Raw genomic sequence first — 20672 nt, 5'->3', positions numbered from 1 at the left:
ACTAGATCCTGGATTTAAAGCCTGATGCCATTACTGGGTGGAAATTTGGGGGACCATGTCCTGGGGTGGGAACGAGCATATTTTGTATGTGGGATGGATATGAATAACTGTGGCCAAGAAGTCAAAGTGAAATAGATCACATCAATAGCCCTTCGACTGTGGATTCAGCCACGTTTTTTGCTTTGGTCAGCAGGATAAGGTGCAAGTAGCAACAGTTTCACTCCAGCCCAGGTCTTCAGGGGTACTGCATATCTTGATTTGGTGCCTGTGCATCTTCCCTTTCCACGAGAAGAACACGTGACAGCTAGCACATTGTTCTCGGGGGAAGATGAAGGACATGTGAACTGGAGCCAAGTCACCCCATCTGATGGCAGAAAGAGATGGACCAGAAATAAGTGGATCTGGGAGACACGGAGGGAAAGTGTGCACGAGTGCATTCACACATACATTCCTCTTACTAGTTAGTGTGGAACGTCAGTGACTTCAAATCTTAATAAAAATCAGGACTCACTTTCCATTGGTGTTTTTTGTCGGAAACTTAACTTCTGAAGAATTGTACTGAAAAAATAATTGCAGGACAAGGTTGAGGTTGAGTCAGAAGGCGAGGAGCCTGTATGAGCTTCAAACAAGGTGTCTTTGATAGACATATAGTGGTCCAGAGTTGTAGTGGCCCAGAGTTGGGGGTCTTCTCTTCTTGCTCTATCTTCTCTTCCAGTCTTAGTCCCTCCAATAATTTCAGTCTAACCTAATAATTTCAATCTAACCTCTCTGCCCTCTCAGAGAGTGTATGAGAATCTACTTTTCGCTTTTGGCTCGGCTGTGTGTTACCTCTGCTAGGGTATTGTGTATCAGAAGTGCTGACATCTGCTTTGAGGTGTAGTATAGGATTTTTCAACACTTGTAACATTGTGTATCAGTAGATACACCTCTCATACCTCCAGGAAGGGGACCTAATAATTCTAGAAAACAGATGTATAGTGATAACATTGTGGCATCTGCATATGCTTTCAGCAATCTCATGGTTAAAGACCCATGGCTAAGGGAGAGAAGAATCATAGATTAGTCCTTGGAAGGAGAAAAAGTCTTGCCTGGGCACAGCCTGAGATGGGCAGATAAATGCACATAGTAGACAGTACTGAATTTTTGCATGTCTACCTATTCATATCCAGTGTATCCTGGAATAAATGTCTTCACTGGGACATTGACCACTTGTCACTTACTCTCTGTGTTTAAATGAAACTGATCCAGGGGCGCCTGGGTGACTCATTGGGTTAAAGCCTCTACCTTCGGCTCAGGTCATGATCCCAGGATCCTGGGATTGAGTCCCGCATCGGGCTCTCTGCTCAGCAGGGAGCCTGCTTCCTCCTCTCTCTCTCTGCCTGCCTCCCTGCCTACTTGTGATCTCTGTCTGTCAAATAAATAAATAAAATCTTAAAAAAAAGAAAGAAACGGATCCAGACTCATGGCTGCAGGTGTGCTCATACGTACCCAAAAGGCCAACTAGTGTGATCCATCTCTTTGGCTACATTTATCGATTTAGGAATGGACATATAAACCAGGATCAAAACAACATTGAGTCTGCCTTATGAGTTTCACTGCAAGTGTTAGTGCTAACACACTATTTCTCCCTGGAGATGCCATTGGATATCTTCCCACCACATGAAGAAAACCAACCTGAGTGTGAAGTCTACACAGTGGAAAGAGGCACCTAGACATGGAGAAAGACAGATTCCCAGTACCATTATTTGAGGCTTTGGATCTACCCATGCTTGAACACTGCCTTCGTGTTTTCAGTTATGTGAGGCAATCATTAACCAACAAAAGTTCTTAATGGACCCGGGAAGCAAAGCGCAGCTGGGAAGGAAAGATGAGTGTTGTACTACTAGAGAGGAATTTGCTTCCTTAATTCACCAATATTTCTTCCTCTGTTCCTGGAAAATGGGATTACCCTCTTCCCATTTGGGAAAAAAGTTGAATAGAAGCTTTTCAATTTCCCTTGATTTACTTTCTCTTCTATAACAGAAAGCACAGGAAAACTCTGATGTTGTGGGACCCATTTGTCAAGGTTTACTGAAAGACAAGTGGCTCAGCCTCAAAATTTCTGTTTTCTTGTTGACCACCCTGCTCTCAGGAGCAGTGGTTCCCATCTTTTACCAAAGACTCCCGCAGGATGTTCTGGATGTTACCACGTGCTTGCCCAGGCATCCATCGTATTGTGCCCATGCCAACTTCCTGGCTTTCATAATGTACAGCAGTTCTATTACCAATGAGAAAGCTGATTGATGGTTATGTGGGAGCTCTGTAATATTTTTTTTATTTGTAACTCTAAAATATTTTCCAAAACAAATTTTTTTAAAGAAAATGTCTTGGTCAGGACTTCAGATGAGATAGGACAGATCTCAGAGTGGGTGGAGCTGGAGGCACACACACCACATTTATGAGGGAGATGTTGTCACTGATGGTTTCCTGGCTTAGTTGTGAGGAGGAAACTGTACACCAGGCAGTGGAGAACCAACATGTCGGGGTAAGACCTCTACCCACACAACGTGGAGACAAAGTGGGCAAGAGGGACCTGCGATGGCCCAGTTCCCCTTCTTCCTTTGAACTGTAAAACTGAAGACGGGATCTCAGTCTGAGTCAAAGTGACAGTATGCTCACAGAATTCCTGTCCCTGCTTTGCCTTGGTGAGTCTCCAGGACTAGGACAGATGGGTTTGGGTGGGTGAGAAAATTCACGGTGAAGCGGGGGTTGATGTGAAATGATATCTTCTGTGTACTGGACACATGCTACCTGTCAGAGTTTCGTGGGCTGTGGTATGACACTCCTCTGTTCTGGGGACCTGGGGAAGTGAGGTTCAGAGCCATGGGGTGATACCCTCATTTACTCAGCTAAGCAATGCAGAGCTCCCATGAGGTCTGCAAACCTGCTTGGTCCAAATACCACTCTTGCCATGAATGCTTGTTGGCATAGAGGGTGGGATACATAGGGTGTGGAACTATGGGTTTGGGCACAGACCAAGATTATAAAGAATGGCTACATCTGGGGACAATGGATGAAAATAAAAATTTCTGACCAACCCCATTCTCTACTGATTTTAACTGTCCTCAACTTGAATGTGATGTAATCTAAGGGACCTCAGCCTGTTAATAGGAAGACCTGTGATTATGACCTTGGCTTGGTCTTGTAGGAGCTCTAGACTGTGAGCCAGCAGTTCCACTGACCAAGCTCCCAGTTCCTCTTTTGTGAGGTGGAGCTGAGGGGTGTGTGGAGAGGATATCAGGACTTGTCATCTGCTCCAGTTCCTTCCTCCTTCGTTTGAGATACAGCCCTTCCTTTAGGTAATGCTTTGAGCCCCTGGTGTGGCTATATCCTGAGCCCCTACTGCAGGGCAGAATAAGTTGGGCAGTCGAGAGACTCACCTCATCCTGCCCGTAGTCATTTCCCGAAGTGCCAAACACCAAATGGCTTAAAACAACAGAAATGTATTCTCTCACAGTTCTGGAGGCGAGATGTCCAAGGTCAAGGTGCCAGCAGGGCTGGTTCCTTCGAGGGCTCCGAGGCCCCAAGGGAGACTCTGTTCCAGGCTCTCTTCCCTTCTGGGGATGGTAGGCAGTCCTTGGGTTCCTTTCTTGCAGATGCTTTGCTGCAATCCCTCATGTCCTCACATGGCCATCTTCCCTCCGTGTCTGTCTCTCTATAGCTCCCCACCTCTTATGGGGACACCAGTCATACTGAATTATGGGACTAGCCTACTCCCAAATAATGCTATTTCCAAATAAGTTTGCGTTCACAGGTGCTGGGGGTTAGGACTTGAACCTACCTTTCTGGAGGACATAATGAATCATTATTCCATGGATGGGTCTATAATGCTTAGCAAGGCAGTCCACTTCTATAGGAAGATTCTCAGACTAGCATTGGGATTCAGATAAATTTTGGTTCTCAGTGTGACCTCCCAAAGATGCCAGACTGTAGCTGCCCACAGACTTGCTTCCAGGCTCCTGGTCCTGCTGTGACAATACTCAGAGGGAATGACACATGGCAGCTGAGAGAAAAGACCCTAACAGCCCTGAATCCCTAGGTTGGGCTGCTTTGGAAGCCAGATTCACTGTTGCACTTAATGGAGGTTTCGTGCCTAAACTAACACAACTAGTCATTTCCGCTTCTTATATGGGGTGGACTTCTGATAGTTCGATCTCTATACTTCTTCAGTACAGAGGGTAAATGTACCCAACTTAACGTAAAATTTTTAAAATGTGATACAATTCACCTAAGAGTAACCGTTTAAAGTAGACAATCAAGTGGCATTTTAGATACATTTAGACATTTAGACACAATGTTGTGTAACCACCAAAGAATGTTTTCATCACCCGTAAAGGAAATGCTGTACCCACAAAGCAGCCACTTGCCATCCCCCTTCCCTGGGGTGGGGTGGAGGGATGCCACCCATGTACTTTCTGTCTCTCTAAATGGAGCTACTCTGCATCTATCATGTAAATGGAATCATACATGTGACTTTTCATGTCTGGATTCTTTCTCTAGGAATGATTTTTTAAAGATTTTATTTATTTATTTGTCAGAGAGAGAGAGAGAGTGCACAAGCAGGCAGAGAGGCAGGCAGAGACGGAGAGAGAAGCAGGCTCCCTGCTGAGCAGGAGCCCAATGCGGGACTTGATCCCAGAACACCGGGATCATGATCTGAGCCAAAGGCAGTGGCCCAACCGACTGAGCCACCTAGGCATCCCAGGAATGATGTTTTTAAGGTCCATCCATGATGTGTCACCACAACATTTCTTTCTACAATAGAATAGGAGAATATTTTATATAACATAATCTGAAGAATGCTTTAGATACAATTTTTAAGCTTTCCAGACGATGCGTTCAAAGGATCTGTTAAATCGTAATTTAACAGGAATCTGGAGATCAATTCTGGTGCCCAGTTCCAATGTGTGGGGGTGGGGCCCGGAAACCACCAAGAAATTCTTGAACACCATTTGGGTGTCCTGTAACTTAACTCAGCTCTGATACTATCTACCTGGAGTCAGCATCAGATCCTGTAGGTGAGGTCTCAGTCCCGCAAGACTCCCTCCTCCCCATTTTAGATGCCAATGGAAAGTCTGGGTCATCACCTGATCAGTCAGCTATCTATCAGGAGTTCCCATGACCCCCTCTTTGGGTTTGGCTAATGTGCTAGAGAGGCACACAGAACTCACAGAAATATTTAAGTTACTGGTTGCCAGTATACTATAAACAGCGATAACTCAGGTATAACCAAATGGAAGAGATGTGGAGAACCAGGTATGGGGAAAGGGCGCCGAGTTTCCATGTCCTCTCCAGGCACACCACTCTCCCTGCACCTCCCTCTGTTCATCAACCTGGAAGCCCTCTGAAACCATCCTCCCTTTTTTTTTAAGATTTTATTTTTATTTATTTGAGAGCGAGAGGATGAGAGAGAGCGAGAGAGCACAAGAGGGGGAAAGTCAGTGGGAGAAGCAGACTCCCTGCCAAGCAGAGAGCCCAATGCGGGACTTGATCCCAGGACTCCAGGATCACGACCTGAGCCAAAGGTAGTCACTTAACCAACTAAGCCACCCAGGTGCCCTGAACCCATCCTTCTGAGCGTTTATAGAGGCTTCATTACATAAGCACAATTGATTAAATCATTGGCTAATGGCAATTGATTCCATCTCCAACCCCTCCCCCATTCCCAGAGGTCAAGGAGATGGAATTGAATGTTCCAAGTTTGCCATCCTATGGTTGGTTCCCCTGGCAACCAGCCCTCATCCTTAGGTGTGGTCCAGAAGTCACTTCATAACATAATGAAAGACACTTATATTGCATCCAACCATTGGAAAATTCCAAGGCCGTGTGTCTGGTTCATTCAGTTAGAAGAGCGTGGGACTCTTGATCTTAGGGTCATGAGTTTGAGCCCCATATTGGGTGTACAGATTCCTAAAATAAATAAATAAACAGTCTTAAAAAAAAAAAAAACATGGTTAAGAAAATTCCAAGAGCTTTAGTAGCAGCTGTGTGCCAGAAACCAGGACAAAGACCAAATGTGTATTTCTTTTTTTTTTTTAAAGATTTTATTTATTTGACAGGGATCACAACTAGGCAGAGAGGCAGGCAGAGAGAGAGGGAGAGGAAGCAGGCTCCCCGATGAGCAGAGAGCCCGATTCGGGGCTCGATCTCAGGATACTGAGATCATGACCTGAGCCGAAGGCAGAGGCTCAACCCACTGAGCCACCCAGGCGCCCCACAAATGTGTATTTCTTATCATAAACCACAGCATCACCTAAGTTTTTAGGGAGCTGTGGTTTCTCGTGTCCCCACTGCTACCTGTCTCAGTGGGAGGTGTAGCACCCAATGAGGCTGGACATTGTTCAGAGCACATAGCTGTAAGAGGATAGATGACAGTGGCCCACCAAGGACCTGCTAAAGAGTATAAGTGTGTCAGTGGTCAGTGTCTGTAAAGAGTCCGTCGAATGACAGACACTTGGTAATTGGTGGGTTTTCATTGTACTTTTTTCCTGAGAAATGTGTTTTTTTCCAGTTATCCTGCATTCCCATCAATGACAGTTCCTTCTGTGTGGACAGTCCTCCTTGTCTATGTCCACTGTGGTCCCTTGTTAGGAAAGAGGGACAAGTTCTGAGGAATCCAACACATAGCATGGAGACCGTAGTTAATCATTCTGTGTTCTCACCCCGGACACACACCCACGCACACACAGAGGGTCACTCTAGGAACTGATGGATGTGTTAATTGGCTTTGATTGTGGTAATTTTTCTATGTATGTGTGTGTGTGTGTGTATACATATAGATCATGTTGTGTAACTTAAGTATATATAGTTTTATTTGTCAAAGAAAGAGAACCTCTATCTCGCCTTTACTCGCCTATTCTCCAGTAGGGTTTCATAAGGCAAAATGAACTAAAGGCATCTGTGTGCTTACTTTAAAAAGGGGTGGCCACTGTTTGAGCAGAATATTGGGTGGTACCAGAGCTGACACAACATGAGTCTAAAAACGGGTTTGTTGGGGGAGGACTAAAAAGGGGACATGAGACCTAGGACCCCCTGATGACCCAGAGGATGATTTCCTACCTATAAATTCCACCACTGTCACTGCAAGTTTGGCCTCAGTGCACCTTTTTTCTTGGTGAAACTTGGGGGTTCTGTGTTGTGAGTTAACCCCTGAGTTTAAGCAAGGGCTAGATGTTCTGAGATATTCTCACATCTAGAGAAATTCTAGCTTCACTGCTTGACAGACCCCCAAGACAGGTTTCCCATATTTTCCTCCAAGGAATGACCTTCCTATCCCAGAATGAAATACACAGAACAGAACACAGGAGAGGTAGGGCCTGACGCTTGTGAAGATCAAAGTCACATGTAGAAAGAGCATTTAGGACCGTGAATGTTTTGAACTCCTTGCGAAAAGAAGAATCTTGTCAGAGAGAGCGACTTCTCTCCATTTGAATCAGGGAGGAAGCCCTCTGCTCACACTCCACAGTAAAATAACGACTGTGTTATTTAAGTGGCCAGGGTGAAAAGTGCAGTCATGGAAAGCAGGAGAAGAAAATATAGGCAAATGTGTAATGATATCTAGATGGTGAAAGAAAGACTGATCACGAAAGCAACACCATAAATGGGTAAAGGCTGCTGGAACTTTGTACGTAAACGTAACTCCTGAATGAGAAACAATGGGACATAAGCAAAAGGTAAAAAAATCAATCCAAGGAAGTGCCTCCAAGAAACAGGATAGATCTCTAACAAATTAGCCACGTGTTCTCTGCCTGATATGTACTCAAAGATGAGTATACAACCCATGTCTCATGAGGGTTTCTCTTCCAGGGCTCAGCCTGGGCTTTGAAGATGAGAAAAAGAATGGTGAGTTTTCTCACCTATCTGTTCCTACAACCCAGATTTTCTCTTTCATGCTCTGAATTCTGGGAGGGCACTGGTGGTCATCATGATGAAGAGTCAGACTAACTCTGAATTCTTTCCAGAGACACTTCCCAAGCCCTCCCTCAGTGCCTTGTCCAGCTTAGTGGTGGGATACAGAGGCAACGTGACCCTGAGGTGCCAGTCTCACTTCCAGAATGTGACATTCGTGCTGGGGAAGCTGCAGGACTCCAGGTACAGGCAGGAGCAGAGGTCCAAAGGACACAAGGCTGAGTTCCTCCTTACTCACCTGGAGCCGAAGGATGCTGGGATGTACTTTTGCACCTACAAGACAATGGTCTCCCAGGAGTGGTCAGGGGAGAGCGAATACCTACAGCTCAAGGTCAGAGGTGAGAAAGGCTGCCTCGGGTTTGCTCTTGAGGCATATATTCCTGTGCTGTGATGGAACCTGGCTGGGCAAGGAAAAGTCCGGGAAATGGACAGATGTGACCACTTGAATGTAAAATATGGTGGAAATAGGAAGTGAGTGTGGGGAAAGGTTCTCATCAAAGATTCTGAGTGTGGATCAACGAGGTGGAGGTGGGAGTGTTTTAGAATAGAGTTTTAGGGGACCTGGGTGGCTCAGTGGGTTAGGCATCTGCCTTCAGCTTGGATCATGGTCCTGCGGTCCTGGGATCAAGCCCCATGGCGGGCTTCCTGCTCAGTAGGAAGCACGCTTCTCCGTCTTCCTCTGCCACTCCCCCTGCTTGTGCTCTCCTTCTCTCTGTCAAATAAATAAATAAAAATTTTAAAAAAGAATATAGGTGTGAATAGAAAATTTGAGGTAGAGTATGGCCAAAGATGAAGAGATGATTGTCATTGAGAAAAAGATAGTTTGGGGGCACCTGGATGGCTTAGTTGGTTAAGTGTCTGCTTTCAGCTCAGATCGTCCCGAGGGAGCCTGCTTCTCCCTCTCGCTCTGCCCCGCTCTGCCCCGCCCTGCCCCCTGCTTCTGCTCTCTCTCACGTTCTTACTCTCAAATCAATCAATCAATAAATAAAATCTTTGAGAGAGAGAGAGAAAGATAGTCTGTTAGAGTTCCCAAGAAGAGGGGTATAGCCATGCCACACAGGACCACATAGAGACGCACAAAGGACAGTCAAGAAACAGAGGGAGGAGGAAAACTGGGCAAGAGTCTTTACTGAGGTTTCTGTGGGAAGGAACAGACTTAAGTTTGGCTCTGGTGTATAGAGGTTGTCCCTGATTGTCTGGTATCTGACAGGGAATCTCGACCCAGAGTGGGAGAGCCATAGAGGAGGTGGTTGGCAGTATGAGCTCTGGAATGGTTGGTTTGCACCTGAGGGGTGTGCTTGGGGAAGTGGATACCCTTGGTGGGGGATCAGGGTCAGCAATGTCCCAAGATATCAAAGTGTCACATTCAGAAAATAAAATCTATGGTCAATAGAAAGATGGGTAAGAATATCCCCAGGTGCATTGGAAAAGAGGAATCTCTGGTCCTTCCCTTCACCCATGTTGCTTTGGCCTCTTCAGGGTCAGTCCTAAACCTCCCCTCTTACTCAACATAGACCCTGAGATGACTCCAGGTCACAGTATGAAACTCTGATGTCTGATTGCATACGACAGACCCAATTGTATTGCTATTGTTCTGCTGAAAACAGAACTCCCAGAGCCGCTACAAGTTGAGAAAACAAGAAAAATCCAAACTGACTATCAGGACGGCATAAGACATCCCTCGTTTTTGACCCCCCCCCCACTTCAACAACAGAAATTTGGCATCCATCCACAAACCGAAGTGCCTTTGTGGGAGTTGTGGGATCTGGCACCACACAGCAAGGGACCCGAGAGGAGTCTCACCCACCTGTGCATTGAGTAATAGGCAGACAGAGCTCAGTACCAGCTGTGGAACCTGAAGGAGACTGTAAATTAATTCCAGGTCCTGTTGGCCATGGCCTAGAAGCACCTGGAGACTTGGGCAATCGCCTATGGGCAAGAGAATCTTTGTAGGAGTCTATAAACCAAGACTGAATCATGAAGAAATAGAAAATCCGAACAGATCAATAACAGATAAGGAGATTACCTCAATAATCAAAAACCTCCCAATGAAGAAAAGTGACCAGATGGTTTCACTGGTGATTTCCACCAGGCATTTAAAGAAATAACGCCAATCCTTCTCAAAGTCTTACTAAAAATGGAAGATGTTGGGGTACCTGGCTGGCTCAGCCGGTACAGCATGTGACTCTTGATCTCAGAGTCATGAGTTCAAGCCCCATGTTGGGTGTGGAGCCTACTTAAAAAAAATTGAAGGGGCACCTGGGTGGCTCAGTGGGTTAAGCCTCTGCTTTCGGCTCAGGTCGTGATCCCCGGGTCCTGGGATCGAGCCCCACATCGGGCTCTCTGCTCAGCAGGAAGCCTGCTTCCCTTCCTCTCTCTCTGCCTGCCTCTCCGCCTACTTGTGATCTCTGTCTGTCAAATAAATAAATAAATAAATAAAATCTTTAAAAAAAATTGAAGATGTGGGAACATTCCTACATTCATTTCATGAGACCAGCATTACCTATACCAAAGCCAGATAGTGACACTGGGAGAAACCTACAGAGCAATGTCCCTCATGGACACAGAGGCAAAAATTCTCAACAAAACCTTAGCAGCCAAATTCAACAGCACATTAAGAAGATCTTACATTATGGTTAATTGGGATTTATCCTTGGGGTGCAAGGATGGTTCGACGTACACAATCAGTAAATGTCATAGACCATTTTAACGAATGAAAGACAAAAAGACTATAATCATCTCAATAGAGGCAGAAAAAGCATTTGACAAAACACAATGTCCTTTCAAGATTAGAACCTCTCCACAAATCAGGTATAAAAGCAATGCATCTCAACATGACAAGACATACACAGCTAGCATCGTACGCGAAGGCAAAAGGTCAAAATCTTTCCTCTGAGAACAGAAACAGGACGAGGATGTCCACTCCTACCTCTTCTAGTCAACATAGTACTGGAGGTCCTAGCCCTAGCAATCAGGCAAAACAAGGAAATAAAAGGCATCCAAACTGGAAAGGAAGAGAGACAACTGTCTTTATTTGTAGGTGATATAATGTTATACATGGAAAATCCTAAAGACTCAACCAAAAGAACTGTTAGATCCTGAATAGCCAAAGCAATACTGAGAAAGAAGAATAAAGCTGGGGCTAATGTAATACTGATTTCAAACTATACTACAAAGCTATGGAGGCGCCTGGGTGGCTCAGAGGGTTAACCCTCTGCCTTCAGCTCAGGTCATGATCTCAGGATCCTGGGATCGAGCCCCACATCGGGATCTCTGCTCAGCGGGGAGCCTGCTTCCCCCTCTCTCTCTGCCTGCCTCTCTGCCTACTTGTGATCTCTCTGTCTCTCTGTCAAATAAATAAGTAAAATCTTTTTAAAATTTTTTAAAAATTTATTTGACAGACAGAGATCACAAGTAGGCAGAGAGAGAGGAAGGGAAGCAGGCTCCCCACTGAGCAGAGAGCCTGATGTGGGGCTCGATCCCAGGACCCTGGGATCATGACCTGAGCCAAAAGCAGAGGCTTTAACCCACTGAACCACCCAGGCGCCCCTAAAATCTTTTTTAAAAACTGTCATGTGATAGCAAGGATTCTAGGCTACTGAATAGCCATTATATAACCTATGAAAATAACAGAAGTGCATAAAACAATATTTAAAAAAAAAAAGCTATAGTAATCCAAATGGTGTGACATTGGCGTAAAAATAGACACATAGATCAATGGAATGGAATCAAGAGCCAACAAATGATGTTGGAAAACAGGATAACCACATGCAGAGGATGAACCTGGACCCTCATCTTGCGCCACTCACAAAAATTAACTCAAAATGTATTAAAGACTTAAACGTAGGACCCCAAGACATAAAACCCCAAGAAGAAAATGGGAAAAGCTTCCTTACATGACCTTGGCAATGATTTTTTTTTTTTATATGACCCATAAACCACGAGAAAAACGAATGCAAAAATAAACAAGTGGGATTGCTTCAGGCCAAAAGCTTCCACACAGCAAAAGAAACAGTCAGCAAGATGAGGAGACAACCTACCAAATGGGAGAAAATATTTGTAAAATGGTGGTGCTCCTTCCCGGGATAGGGAAGGCTGGCAAGGAATAGGACTGGAAGGGGTAAAATTAGTGAGATCACTTATAAATGTTTTGTTATTAAACATAATATGATAAAAATAATGTGAAACTCAGGAGTACTAAAAAGAGCCGTCTGGGGGTGCCTGGGTGGCTCAGTCATCTGACTCTTGATTTTGACTCAGGTCATGATCTCAGCATCATGAGATCAAGCCCCATGTCAGGCTCTGTGCTCAGCATGGAGTCTGCTTGAGGGTCTCTCCCTCTGCCTCTCCCCACCCCTCAAATAAATAAATAAATACAATCTTAAAAAGAAAAAAAGAGCCATCTAATGTTATGGCCCAGGTTTGGGGACCCAGTGAGCATCCCAAGGGGAAAATGGGAAATGGGAAGTGGGGAAGGGAAATGGGAAAGACATTTTCCGCTTCCCAAAGGGGGCTTAGAGTCCATAAGCAGAATAAGAGGGTCTATGTCCCCAAGATTTCCACTCAATCACTGACTTTGTCCCCCCTGCATCTTGTTTTCTAGATGTCCACGATGGACATGGAGCTACGGGAGTAAAAAATGGTAAGATAATCTGAGAGATATTTTTCCAATTTTTATCCACCACATGAGGCAGGCAGTCCCCTTTGGTTAAAAGGCACAGAAGAACTTTGATGCTTGGTTTCTCACTGTGATAGGGAAGATGACTGCCTTTCTGGGAAGACGACCCCCAAGCTCCTCGTGGGTTAAGGAAAGGCCGATGAGTAAAACAGTTAGAGGCACGTCGTTTGTCTTTTTACGTAGTGAAACACCATGGCGGAGTCTTGTGAAGACTGGGGATGAGCTTGTGTGTCCGGTTCGGGCAACAGGATGGGGACCCGTGGAGCCCAGGTGCTTTGGGAATGTGTGTGATCAAGGATTTGCTAAAACTTTAGAGTTCTCAAAAACAGGTGAATATTAAGTTATTTTTCTCTGATGTTGCTTTTCCATGAGGAGTTGACTAAGAGTCTATCCTCGGAGATGCTTGTAAAAGTTAGAACTTTTTTTTTTTTTTTTAAAGATTTTATTTATTTATTTGACAGAGAGAAATCACAAGTAGGCAGAGAGGCAGGCAGAGAGAGAGGAGGAAGCAGGCTCCCTGCCGAGCAGAAAGCCCGATGTGGGGCTTGAACCCAGGACCTGGGATCATGACCTGAGCCGAAGGCAGCGGCTTAACCCACTGAGCCACCCAGGCGCCCAAAAGTTAGAACTTTTGACATCTTTGGATGAAAACAGCTCATCCAGATTTTAATGGCCAAATATATAATGTAAGTTGACATCTAGTTGCTTACTTAATTTCTGCAACTCGTAACCTCCCTGTAATCTACTCCAATGAACCAAAATTGTCCAAGGCTGTCATTAGAGTCTATGCGAGAACAACTTTTTTTTTTTTTAAGGTATCTCCCAAAATGTCCTTGCAAAATAAGTAATAGCCTTTGAAAATGTTTTCATTCGGTATTAGCAGACTTGGGGAATGAGCTCTACTCCAGCCTTATGAACATAAGTCACACCAGGAATGTTTTCTGGGAGAAATCTGAAATCAGATCGAGTCAAGGACCACGGAAGTACCAGAAATAAGGCAGGAAGTCTAGCGACGGGTGAGAGGGGAAAGAGGAAGAGGAACATTCTTCCTTTTGGCTCTCGCATTACTTATTTTCTTTCTTTTGTATTGATTTGTAATTCACATCCCATAAATCCAGCCTTTTAAAGTACATGATTTGGTGGCATTTGGCACATTCACAAGGTTGTGCAACCAACGCCACTCTATCATTCCAGAACATTCTCATCCCCCACAAACGGACTCTCCTTCCCCATCAGCAGTCTCTCCCCATTCCCTTCCCAATGATGGACATTTGGGTTGTTCATACCTCTCAGGTATCGCAATTAAGGCTACTATGACCTCTGGGGGCGGGGGGGGGAGCACCTGTTTGAGTTCCTGCTTCCGGTGTTCTTGGATATCTACCTAGGAGTAGAATTGCTGGGACATATGGTAACTCTATGTTTAACTTCTCGAGAAACTGCCAAATTGTTTTCCAATGTGACCGCACCAATTTACATTCCCACCAGTAATACATGTGGGTTCCAATATCTCCACATCCTTGCCAACATTTATTTTCCTTTCATTTTATTATAGACATCCTAGTGGGTGTGTAGATCATTTCTTGAGATGTACTTTCTGAGCTCAAATTTATACCGCAGCAATTCTAAATGGAATAAAGTCTTTAAGCACAGATAGGATGCTCCCAGCCCATACAGAGGGTCGCATATGTGCATATAAGGCCCGGCTTCCTCTCTGCTGCCTGAGGCCTCATTTACACCTGTGGCAAGCTTAATCCCACCGCTCCCTGTGATTCCTTCATGGCGACACCAGAGACCCTTGCTAATTTATTCTAGCAGTTTGTAAAGAGCGATGGGAAATTTGGCCAGGAAACATGGATGTCTCAGGGTGAACGCAGATCAGTGGGTTGTGGTGCCGTAGGAAGGGGAATGTCTTGTGAAGGTTTACTTCTCCCTTCTAGTGAGGGGCTGGGGGAGAGAAGCCCAAGGCCAGATGAACGGTAAGCAGGGCTGATGTCTGGAGCAGCTGTTCCCACCCTACTTTCTTAGGCTCCTGGAGAGGCACTGATAGTTTGCTGCTTTGAGGGTCTCTTGGATTCAGTGCCACCAAAAGATTCAAAGAAGTATTGATGCGAAAGTGACAGTGTAGGAGGTGCCGGGGAAGGAGGGCTGAGAAGAAAAGGACTGAGCAAGAGTGCGATATCCATGTCCCTCCCTGGTGTCTTTTGCACTGTGCTGGGCTAGGGGGTTCAGGCGGTCCTGGGAAAGAGGTGTCCCTGGGATACAGAGATCCCGAGGCCTTCGGGGTCCTTCCTGGCAGTCTCCCGACAATGAGATGCAAATGTTCACATTGGAAAGTGAAAGAAACCATGATCCAGAGAGCATAAAAATGGCAAAGGGAGTGGAGGAGCGCTGGCATCCTCCAGTGACAGAGGGAGACAGGTGTGGGTGGGATATGAGGGGGGAAAATAATCATTATCACTACAATCTCATTCCTACACATTGAGTCAGATTTTAGACTCTGCTTTGAAGCCAGTGCTTTCCATCACTACTCAGCTCTTCAAGTTCTGTGTTCTCATCCCGCCCCTCTCCTTACCCCCCCTTCTGGAGGCATAACTGACCAAAGTGTGCACGTGATGGTCTGATCTCCAGGACTTACTCCTCTGTTCACTGGAAGCCTAGTAGCCTTTTACCAGCCTCTTCCCACCTCCCCACCCGCCACCCTCCTTGGCCCCTGGCAACGACCACTCTACTCTCTGCTTCTACAAGTTCAATTGAAAGATTTTTTTTTCTTTGTTTCAGATTCCTTGCATAAGTAGAATCTAAGCAGGTAGTATTTGCTTTCGTCTGGCTCATCTCCTCAGCATAACGCATCTGCACTGTCGCAGACAGCAGGATTTTCTACTTTTTTTATGGCTGAATAATACCCCAGTACATATACCATTTAACTCTTGAACTCTTGAGTGTGGATTTTCATTCCTCTGGGATGGGATTTATTGTTCTCTCTGTGGCATCACAGTGACGGCGGTAAATGTATGTCTCCCCAGAGTGTGAGGTCATGTCTCTGGTGTTTCCACACCCAGAGGCCAGCACGGAGCTACCGTGCTGTGGAGTCCGAGCAATTCCCTTAACTTCTGCATACTTTGTTCAGGTTAGAATGAAATGGGAACAGTAAAGCTACCTTGTATGTTTCTCTCTTTCTTAAATTTAATGTTATTTTGTTTAAATTCAAGTAATTAACGTGTAATGTATTATTGGTTTCAGAGGTAAAGGTCAGTGATTCATCAGTCTTATATAACACCCAGTGCTCATTCCATCACGTGCCCTCCTTAATGCCCATCACCCAGTTTACCCCATCCCCCCACCCACCTCCCCTCCAGCAACCCTCAGTTTGTTTCCTAGAGTTAAGAGTCTGTTAAGGTTTGCCTCCCTCTCTGATTTCGTCTTGTTTCATTTTTTTCTCTCTTCCCCTATGCTCCCCTATTTTGCTTCTTGAATTCCACATATCAGTGAGATCATACAATAATTGCCTTTCTCTGATTGACTTATTTCGCTCAGCATAATACCCTCTAGTTCCATCTACGTCATTGCAAATGGCAAGATTTCATTTTTTTGATGACTGAGTGATATTCCATCGTGTATATATAGACCACGTCTTCTTTATCCGTTCATCTGTCGAGGGACATCTGGGCTCCTTCCACAGTTTGGTTATTGTGGACACTGCTGTTATGAACATTGGGGTGCAGGTGCCCCTTCTTTTCACTACATCTGTATCTTTGGGGTAAATATCCAGTAGGGGAATTGCTGGGTTGTTAAGGTAGCTCTATTTTTAACTTCTTGAGGAACCTCCACACTGTTTTTCAAAGTGGCTGTACCAGCTTGCATTCCCACCATCTCATGTGCTTCCTGTCAAGATGAGAAGAACGTGTGAAGCCCCTACCACAGAGAGGCTCACCATAAATAATCAGAATTATTGATACGGCTGAAAGGTTTATTAGGGATTTCCTTTGGGCGAGGCCCTCTCTGCAAGTGCCCACCCAGTTAACCCTCTGCTATCCAGTCCAATGGTTACTTTCTTATCCTCACTTTGAAGAGGGAAATGGAAAGTCAGAGAGATTAAGGAAATTCCCATAGTCATTGGAAGTCCCAGCTCAGAAGTGGTAGCAGCAAGTTCTGGAAGCCAGAGTATCTGACTCCTCGCACCTGTGGGGCTGAACTCCATCAGGGTGTCTCAGGAGCCAAACTGATTCTATGACCTGCTGCTCCCCCATCAGCCAACAGATTGATCTTCGCTGCCACCTTCAGCTGCCTTTCCATTTCCATCCTCTTCCTCGCCGTCTTCTTCATCAACAGATGCACCCAGCATGGTGAGTTCAGGGAAGCACTGGTTTGTTTGCTTGTTTAATAAATAGGCTTCACACCCAGCATGGGGCCCAACGCAGGGCTTGAACTCATGGCCCTGAGATCAAGAGCCAGACACTTAACTGATTGAGCAACTCAGGCACTCCAGGGAGCCCTGGTTTTAAACACTGGGGAAGGGGAATGAAGTGACGGATTTTCTCATTATACAAATCCCTCCCCATTTGTTGTTGTTGTTGTTGTTGTTGTTGTTTTGTAGGTTCGTCGCATGGAGACCCCACCAAGAGGTAGATATACTTGACGAATCTTATGTCCCTCCCTTCTCCGGAACCATGTTTGCACTTCTGTGATTCCCATGCCTCTTCTCTCCAAAGCCCTGTCCTCTCCCTCAGTCTTCAGATCCCTAATGTGTTTCTGTCTCTTAGAACCAGCCATTCCGAATTTCCCAAGCAGGAGGCTACAGGTGAGTGGTAAGGGAAGAAACCACAAGGGAATCGTGGGATGGGAAGAGTAAGTCTCACTCCTACAATCCGAGACCTGATTTTTTTTTTCCTTTCACTCATATGCAGATTTATCCAACCTGGAGAGGATATCTGTCTTGGTGAGTTCTCCCCACGAGGTCACTTAGCACCATAGGCTGACCCTGTCTGCCACCTGGTTTAGCCCACATTCTGGTTACTTGGATGCCCTCAGTTCACACGACTGACAAGAGGCCAATTAACATTGTGTTTAAAAAGCATGTGCCTTGACAGAACTCATCAAAACAGAGGATAGAATAGTGGTTACCAGGGGTGGGAGAACTGGGGAGATGTTGGCCAAAGGGTACAGACTTGCAACTAGTAGATAAGTTAAGTCGTGGAGATGTGACCCACAACACCGTGATTATAGCTCACAATGCTGTATTATAAACCTCAGAGTTGCTAAGAGACTAGGTCTTAATTGTTCTCACTGCAAAAAAGAAATTGTAATTATGCAGCAGGATGGAGATGTTAGCTGACATCATGTTGCAATATATAAATGTATCAAATCAACCCATGGTCCCCCTTAACCACATACAATGTTATATGTTAGTTATAGCTCAGTAATTCAACAAAGAAACACCTGCTTTGTATCCTACAGTAGCTGGGTTCCAACTCCACATGACTACTATTTACTGCCAATATGGTCTGAGACAACCCGTGAAACCCCAGTGATTCGGACGCTTTATTCCCTCCCTTATCTAATGGGGATCAAAATCCCCCATGAAAAGGCCTGTGTGAATCCAGTGACACACTAAACATAAAGGGTTTGCTGGAATTTCTGGCAAGTTTTAAAACATCAGATGGATGGCATGAAAGCATTGATTAACAAATGTTAATCGGTGTACATCAATCAATTTTTTCTATTTAAAAAACTGCTTACTTGTCCTTTAACTATCATTAACTAAGTCCTTAACATAAGTCCTTACTTGTCCTTTAACTATCATTAACTATCATTAGTTAACTATCCATTAACTATCATTACCTCTAAGAACAACTATCAGATGACATTTGTACATTTTTCCATAGGACACAGAGGTTCCTTGGTCCATTCTGTATGCCAAAGCACATGAAAAGGGGCATTAGCAAAAGGTGCAAACTGTTCGCTGTTGTACTTCAAAAATATCTATGCCCATGTTGTTCATTGAGATACGTATATATTTTTTAAAAGGTATAGAAAAACATAGTTCACAGGTTCACAAATGAACCATCAATGAGCAAATCTAGTCTATGTTAAATGTTGGGTAAATGACATTGATTAGCAACTTGTTGATAATAATCATATTATAATAACATGATATTATGGTGGGGTACCTCACCATACAATGAAATTCTATTCAACAACAACAACGACAAAAAGGGAAGAAACTAGTGAAAGATCCATGTGCTAAATGAATACACTGCAAAACCATTTAGCTAAATTATGAAAATAGCCAGATACAGGAGACTGTCCATTGTCCCATTCCTGTAAACTCTCCCGAGGGAGTAATTCAATAACCGGCTGTGGCTAGAGCCAGGAGGGCGGGTATAACCACACAGGCACAAAGGGAATTTTTTTGGTAACGAATGTCCTAAAAGTTATTCTGGCAAGGGCTACCTCATTCCACAGATCCACTCACTAAAGGTCATCAAATGGCGCACCTCTGTTAGGCGAATTTCATGGTATATGAATTATATCTCAATAAAATTGTTTTTTAAATAGCGTGATATTAACACAACCAATAGATATTCTTACGGGATGGGAGTTCTTATTCTCAACCCCATACATTTGCAATGACTGTTCTTGGTACCAGTCATCATTAGCAGTGTTGTATGATTAAAACTAGAGTCTAAACCCTCATCCTCCCCAAGACCACAGCCGTTCCCGGAATGGGGCTGTCCAGTAGGACTTGCCGCAGTAATGGACGCGTCCTACGGCTGTGTTATCGGATACCGCAGCCCCTGGCTACCTGTGGCTATTGTACATGCAAAATGCATCTGGTATGACTGAGGACCTGCGTTTTAAGTTAAATGTAATTTTAATTCACTTAAATGTCAGTCACCCTATGTGGCTTGTAGGTACCATATTGGACAGCTAAGCTCTAAAAGCCCATCTCTTTCCCCCAAAGACTGAAAGACCCCCCCAGGGAGGGAGCCATGCTGATCTCTACCTGAGGCAGTCTCTGTCCTCCGCTGAGGAGCCCCAAGATCTTGTGAATGTGCAGTGCGACAAGTAAAGGAGGACAGCCAGAGCCCTAGAAGAGGAGAACGTGCGTTAAGATGGTGGAATGACTGGTCTCATGGAAAACGGGTCACTTCACGTCCTTAGCTCAAATTACTAATTTTAGTAATAAAATTAAAGTTCTGCTTTTTTGCTTCCATGCCTCTCAAGAATTACTGGCTGGGTTTTCCCAAAATCTGGAGTGTGACTTTAGTATGGATTGACTTGAAACATGTCCTGTATCTACGGGCTGATGGTACTGTTCTAGCCACTTACGGGATTCTGGATAGCACCCCAAACAAATAGAAAGATTGTTCCCCAGAAAAGCCCATTGGTTGCTGTCGGGTGAGGCCCCCATAGACAGAGGGATTTTTGAAAAGGAGCGCAAGGTGGGCACCTGGGTGGCTCAGTCTGTTAAGTGTCTGACTCTTGGTTTCAGCTCAGGTCACGATCTCAGGGTCCTGGGATTGAGCCCCACGTCAGGCTCCTTGCTCAGCACAGAGTCTGCTTGAGATTCTCTCTCTCATGCTCTCTCTTGCTCTCTCTCAAATAAATTAATTAAATCTTAAAAAAAAAAAGAAAGAAAAGGAGCACAAGATACAAGCCACAAAGATGGACACTCAACGGTGAACTAACCAAAGCAACTGTAAGAGGCGTGCACCAGGGTAAGCCTCAAGCTGTGTTTGGTTCATGATCCTTCCAAGCAGTGCTGGGCAGCCCTCTAGTCCCAAAGCCAAGACCAGTTTTCTTGTTGACATGAACAGAAGTGCTTTCTCAGTGTTGTCATATTTCTGTTCTTATTATTTCTTTAAAACCAAAGGATGCAGGGCACCTGGGTGGCTCAGTGGGTTAAAGCCTCTGCCTTCATGAGCAATGGCTCAGGTCATGATCCCAGGGTCCTGGGCTCCAGCCCCGCATCGGGTTCTCTGCGCTGCAGGGAGCCTGCTTCTCCCCCCCCTCTCTCTGCCTGCCTCTCTGCCTACTTGTGATCTCT

The 20672-nt window shown here is 45.0% G+C and overlaps 1 protein-coding gene across 2 annotated transcripts; it reads left to right on the top strand.

Moving 5' to 3' along the window:
- The first annotated feature begins 2484 nt into the window (after nucleotides 1–2484).
- Nucleotides 2485–19930, top strand: LOC125089772 (V-set and transmembrane domain-containing protein 1-like). Of its 2 annotated transcripts, XM_047712210.1 has the most exons (9): nucleotides 2485–2684; nucleotides 7846–7881; nucleotides 8001–8285; nucleotides 12551–12589; nucleotides 16876–16968; nucleotides 17220–17247; nucleotides 17386–17423; nucleotides 17530–17561; nucleotides 19587–19930. In XM_047712210.1, exons 1-9 carry the CDS (start codon nucleotides 2651–2653, stop codon nucleotides 19692–19694), a joined length of 693 nt encoding a protein of 230 aa, XP_047568166.1. In that variant the 5' UTR covers nucleotides 2485–2650; the 3' UTR covers nucleotides 19695–19930. The 2 variants fall into 2 exon arrangements, with proteins under 2 accessions (XP_047568166.1, XP_047568167.1); XM_047712211.1 differs by lacking the exon at nucleotides 12551–12589.
- Nucleotides 19931–20672: the final 742 nt, after the last annotated feature.

Source organism: Lutra lutra, chromosome 17, assembly GCF_902655055.1.
Source record: "Lutra lutra chromosome 17, mLutLut1.2, whole genome shotgun sequence".
NCBI lineage: Eukaryota > Metazoa > Chordata > Mammalia > Carnivora > Mustelidae > Lutra > Lutra lutra.
The sequence above is the reverse complement of the archived record's forward strand: the minus strand, read 5'-3'. Positions and strand labels throughout refer to the sequence as shown.

Bases quoted from the DNA above. Each gene is read 5' to 3' on its own strand.
- LOC125089772 (XM_047712210.1), top strand. From the start codon at position 2,651: ATGCTCACAGAATTCCTGTCCCTGCTTTGCCTTG. The intron at 2,685-7,845 runs GTGAGTCTCCAG...TTTCTCTTCCAG, and splicing joins CCTGTCCCTGCTTTGCCTTG to GGCTCAGCCTGGGCTTTGAA. The intron at 17,248-17,385 runs GTAGATATACTT...TCTGTCTCTTAG, and splicing joins CATGGAGACCCCACCAAGAG to AACCAGCCATTCCGAATTTC.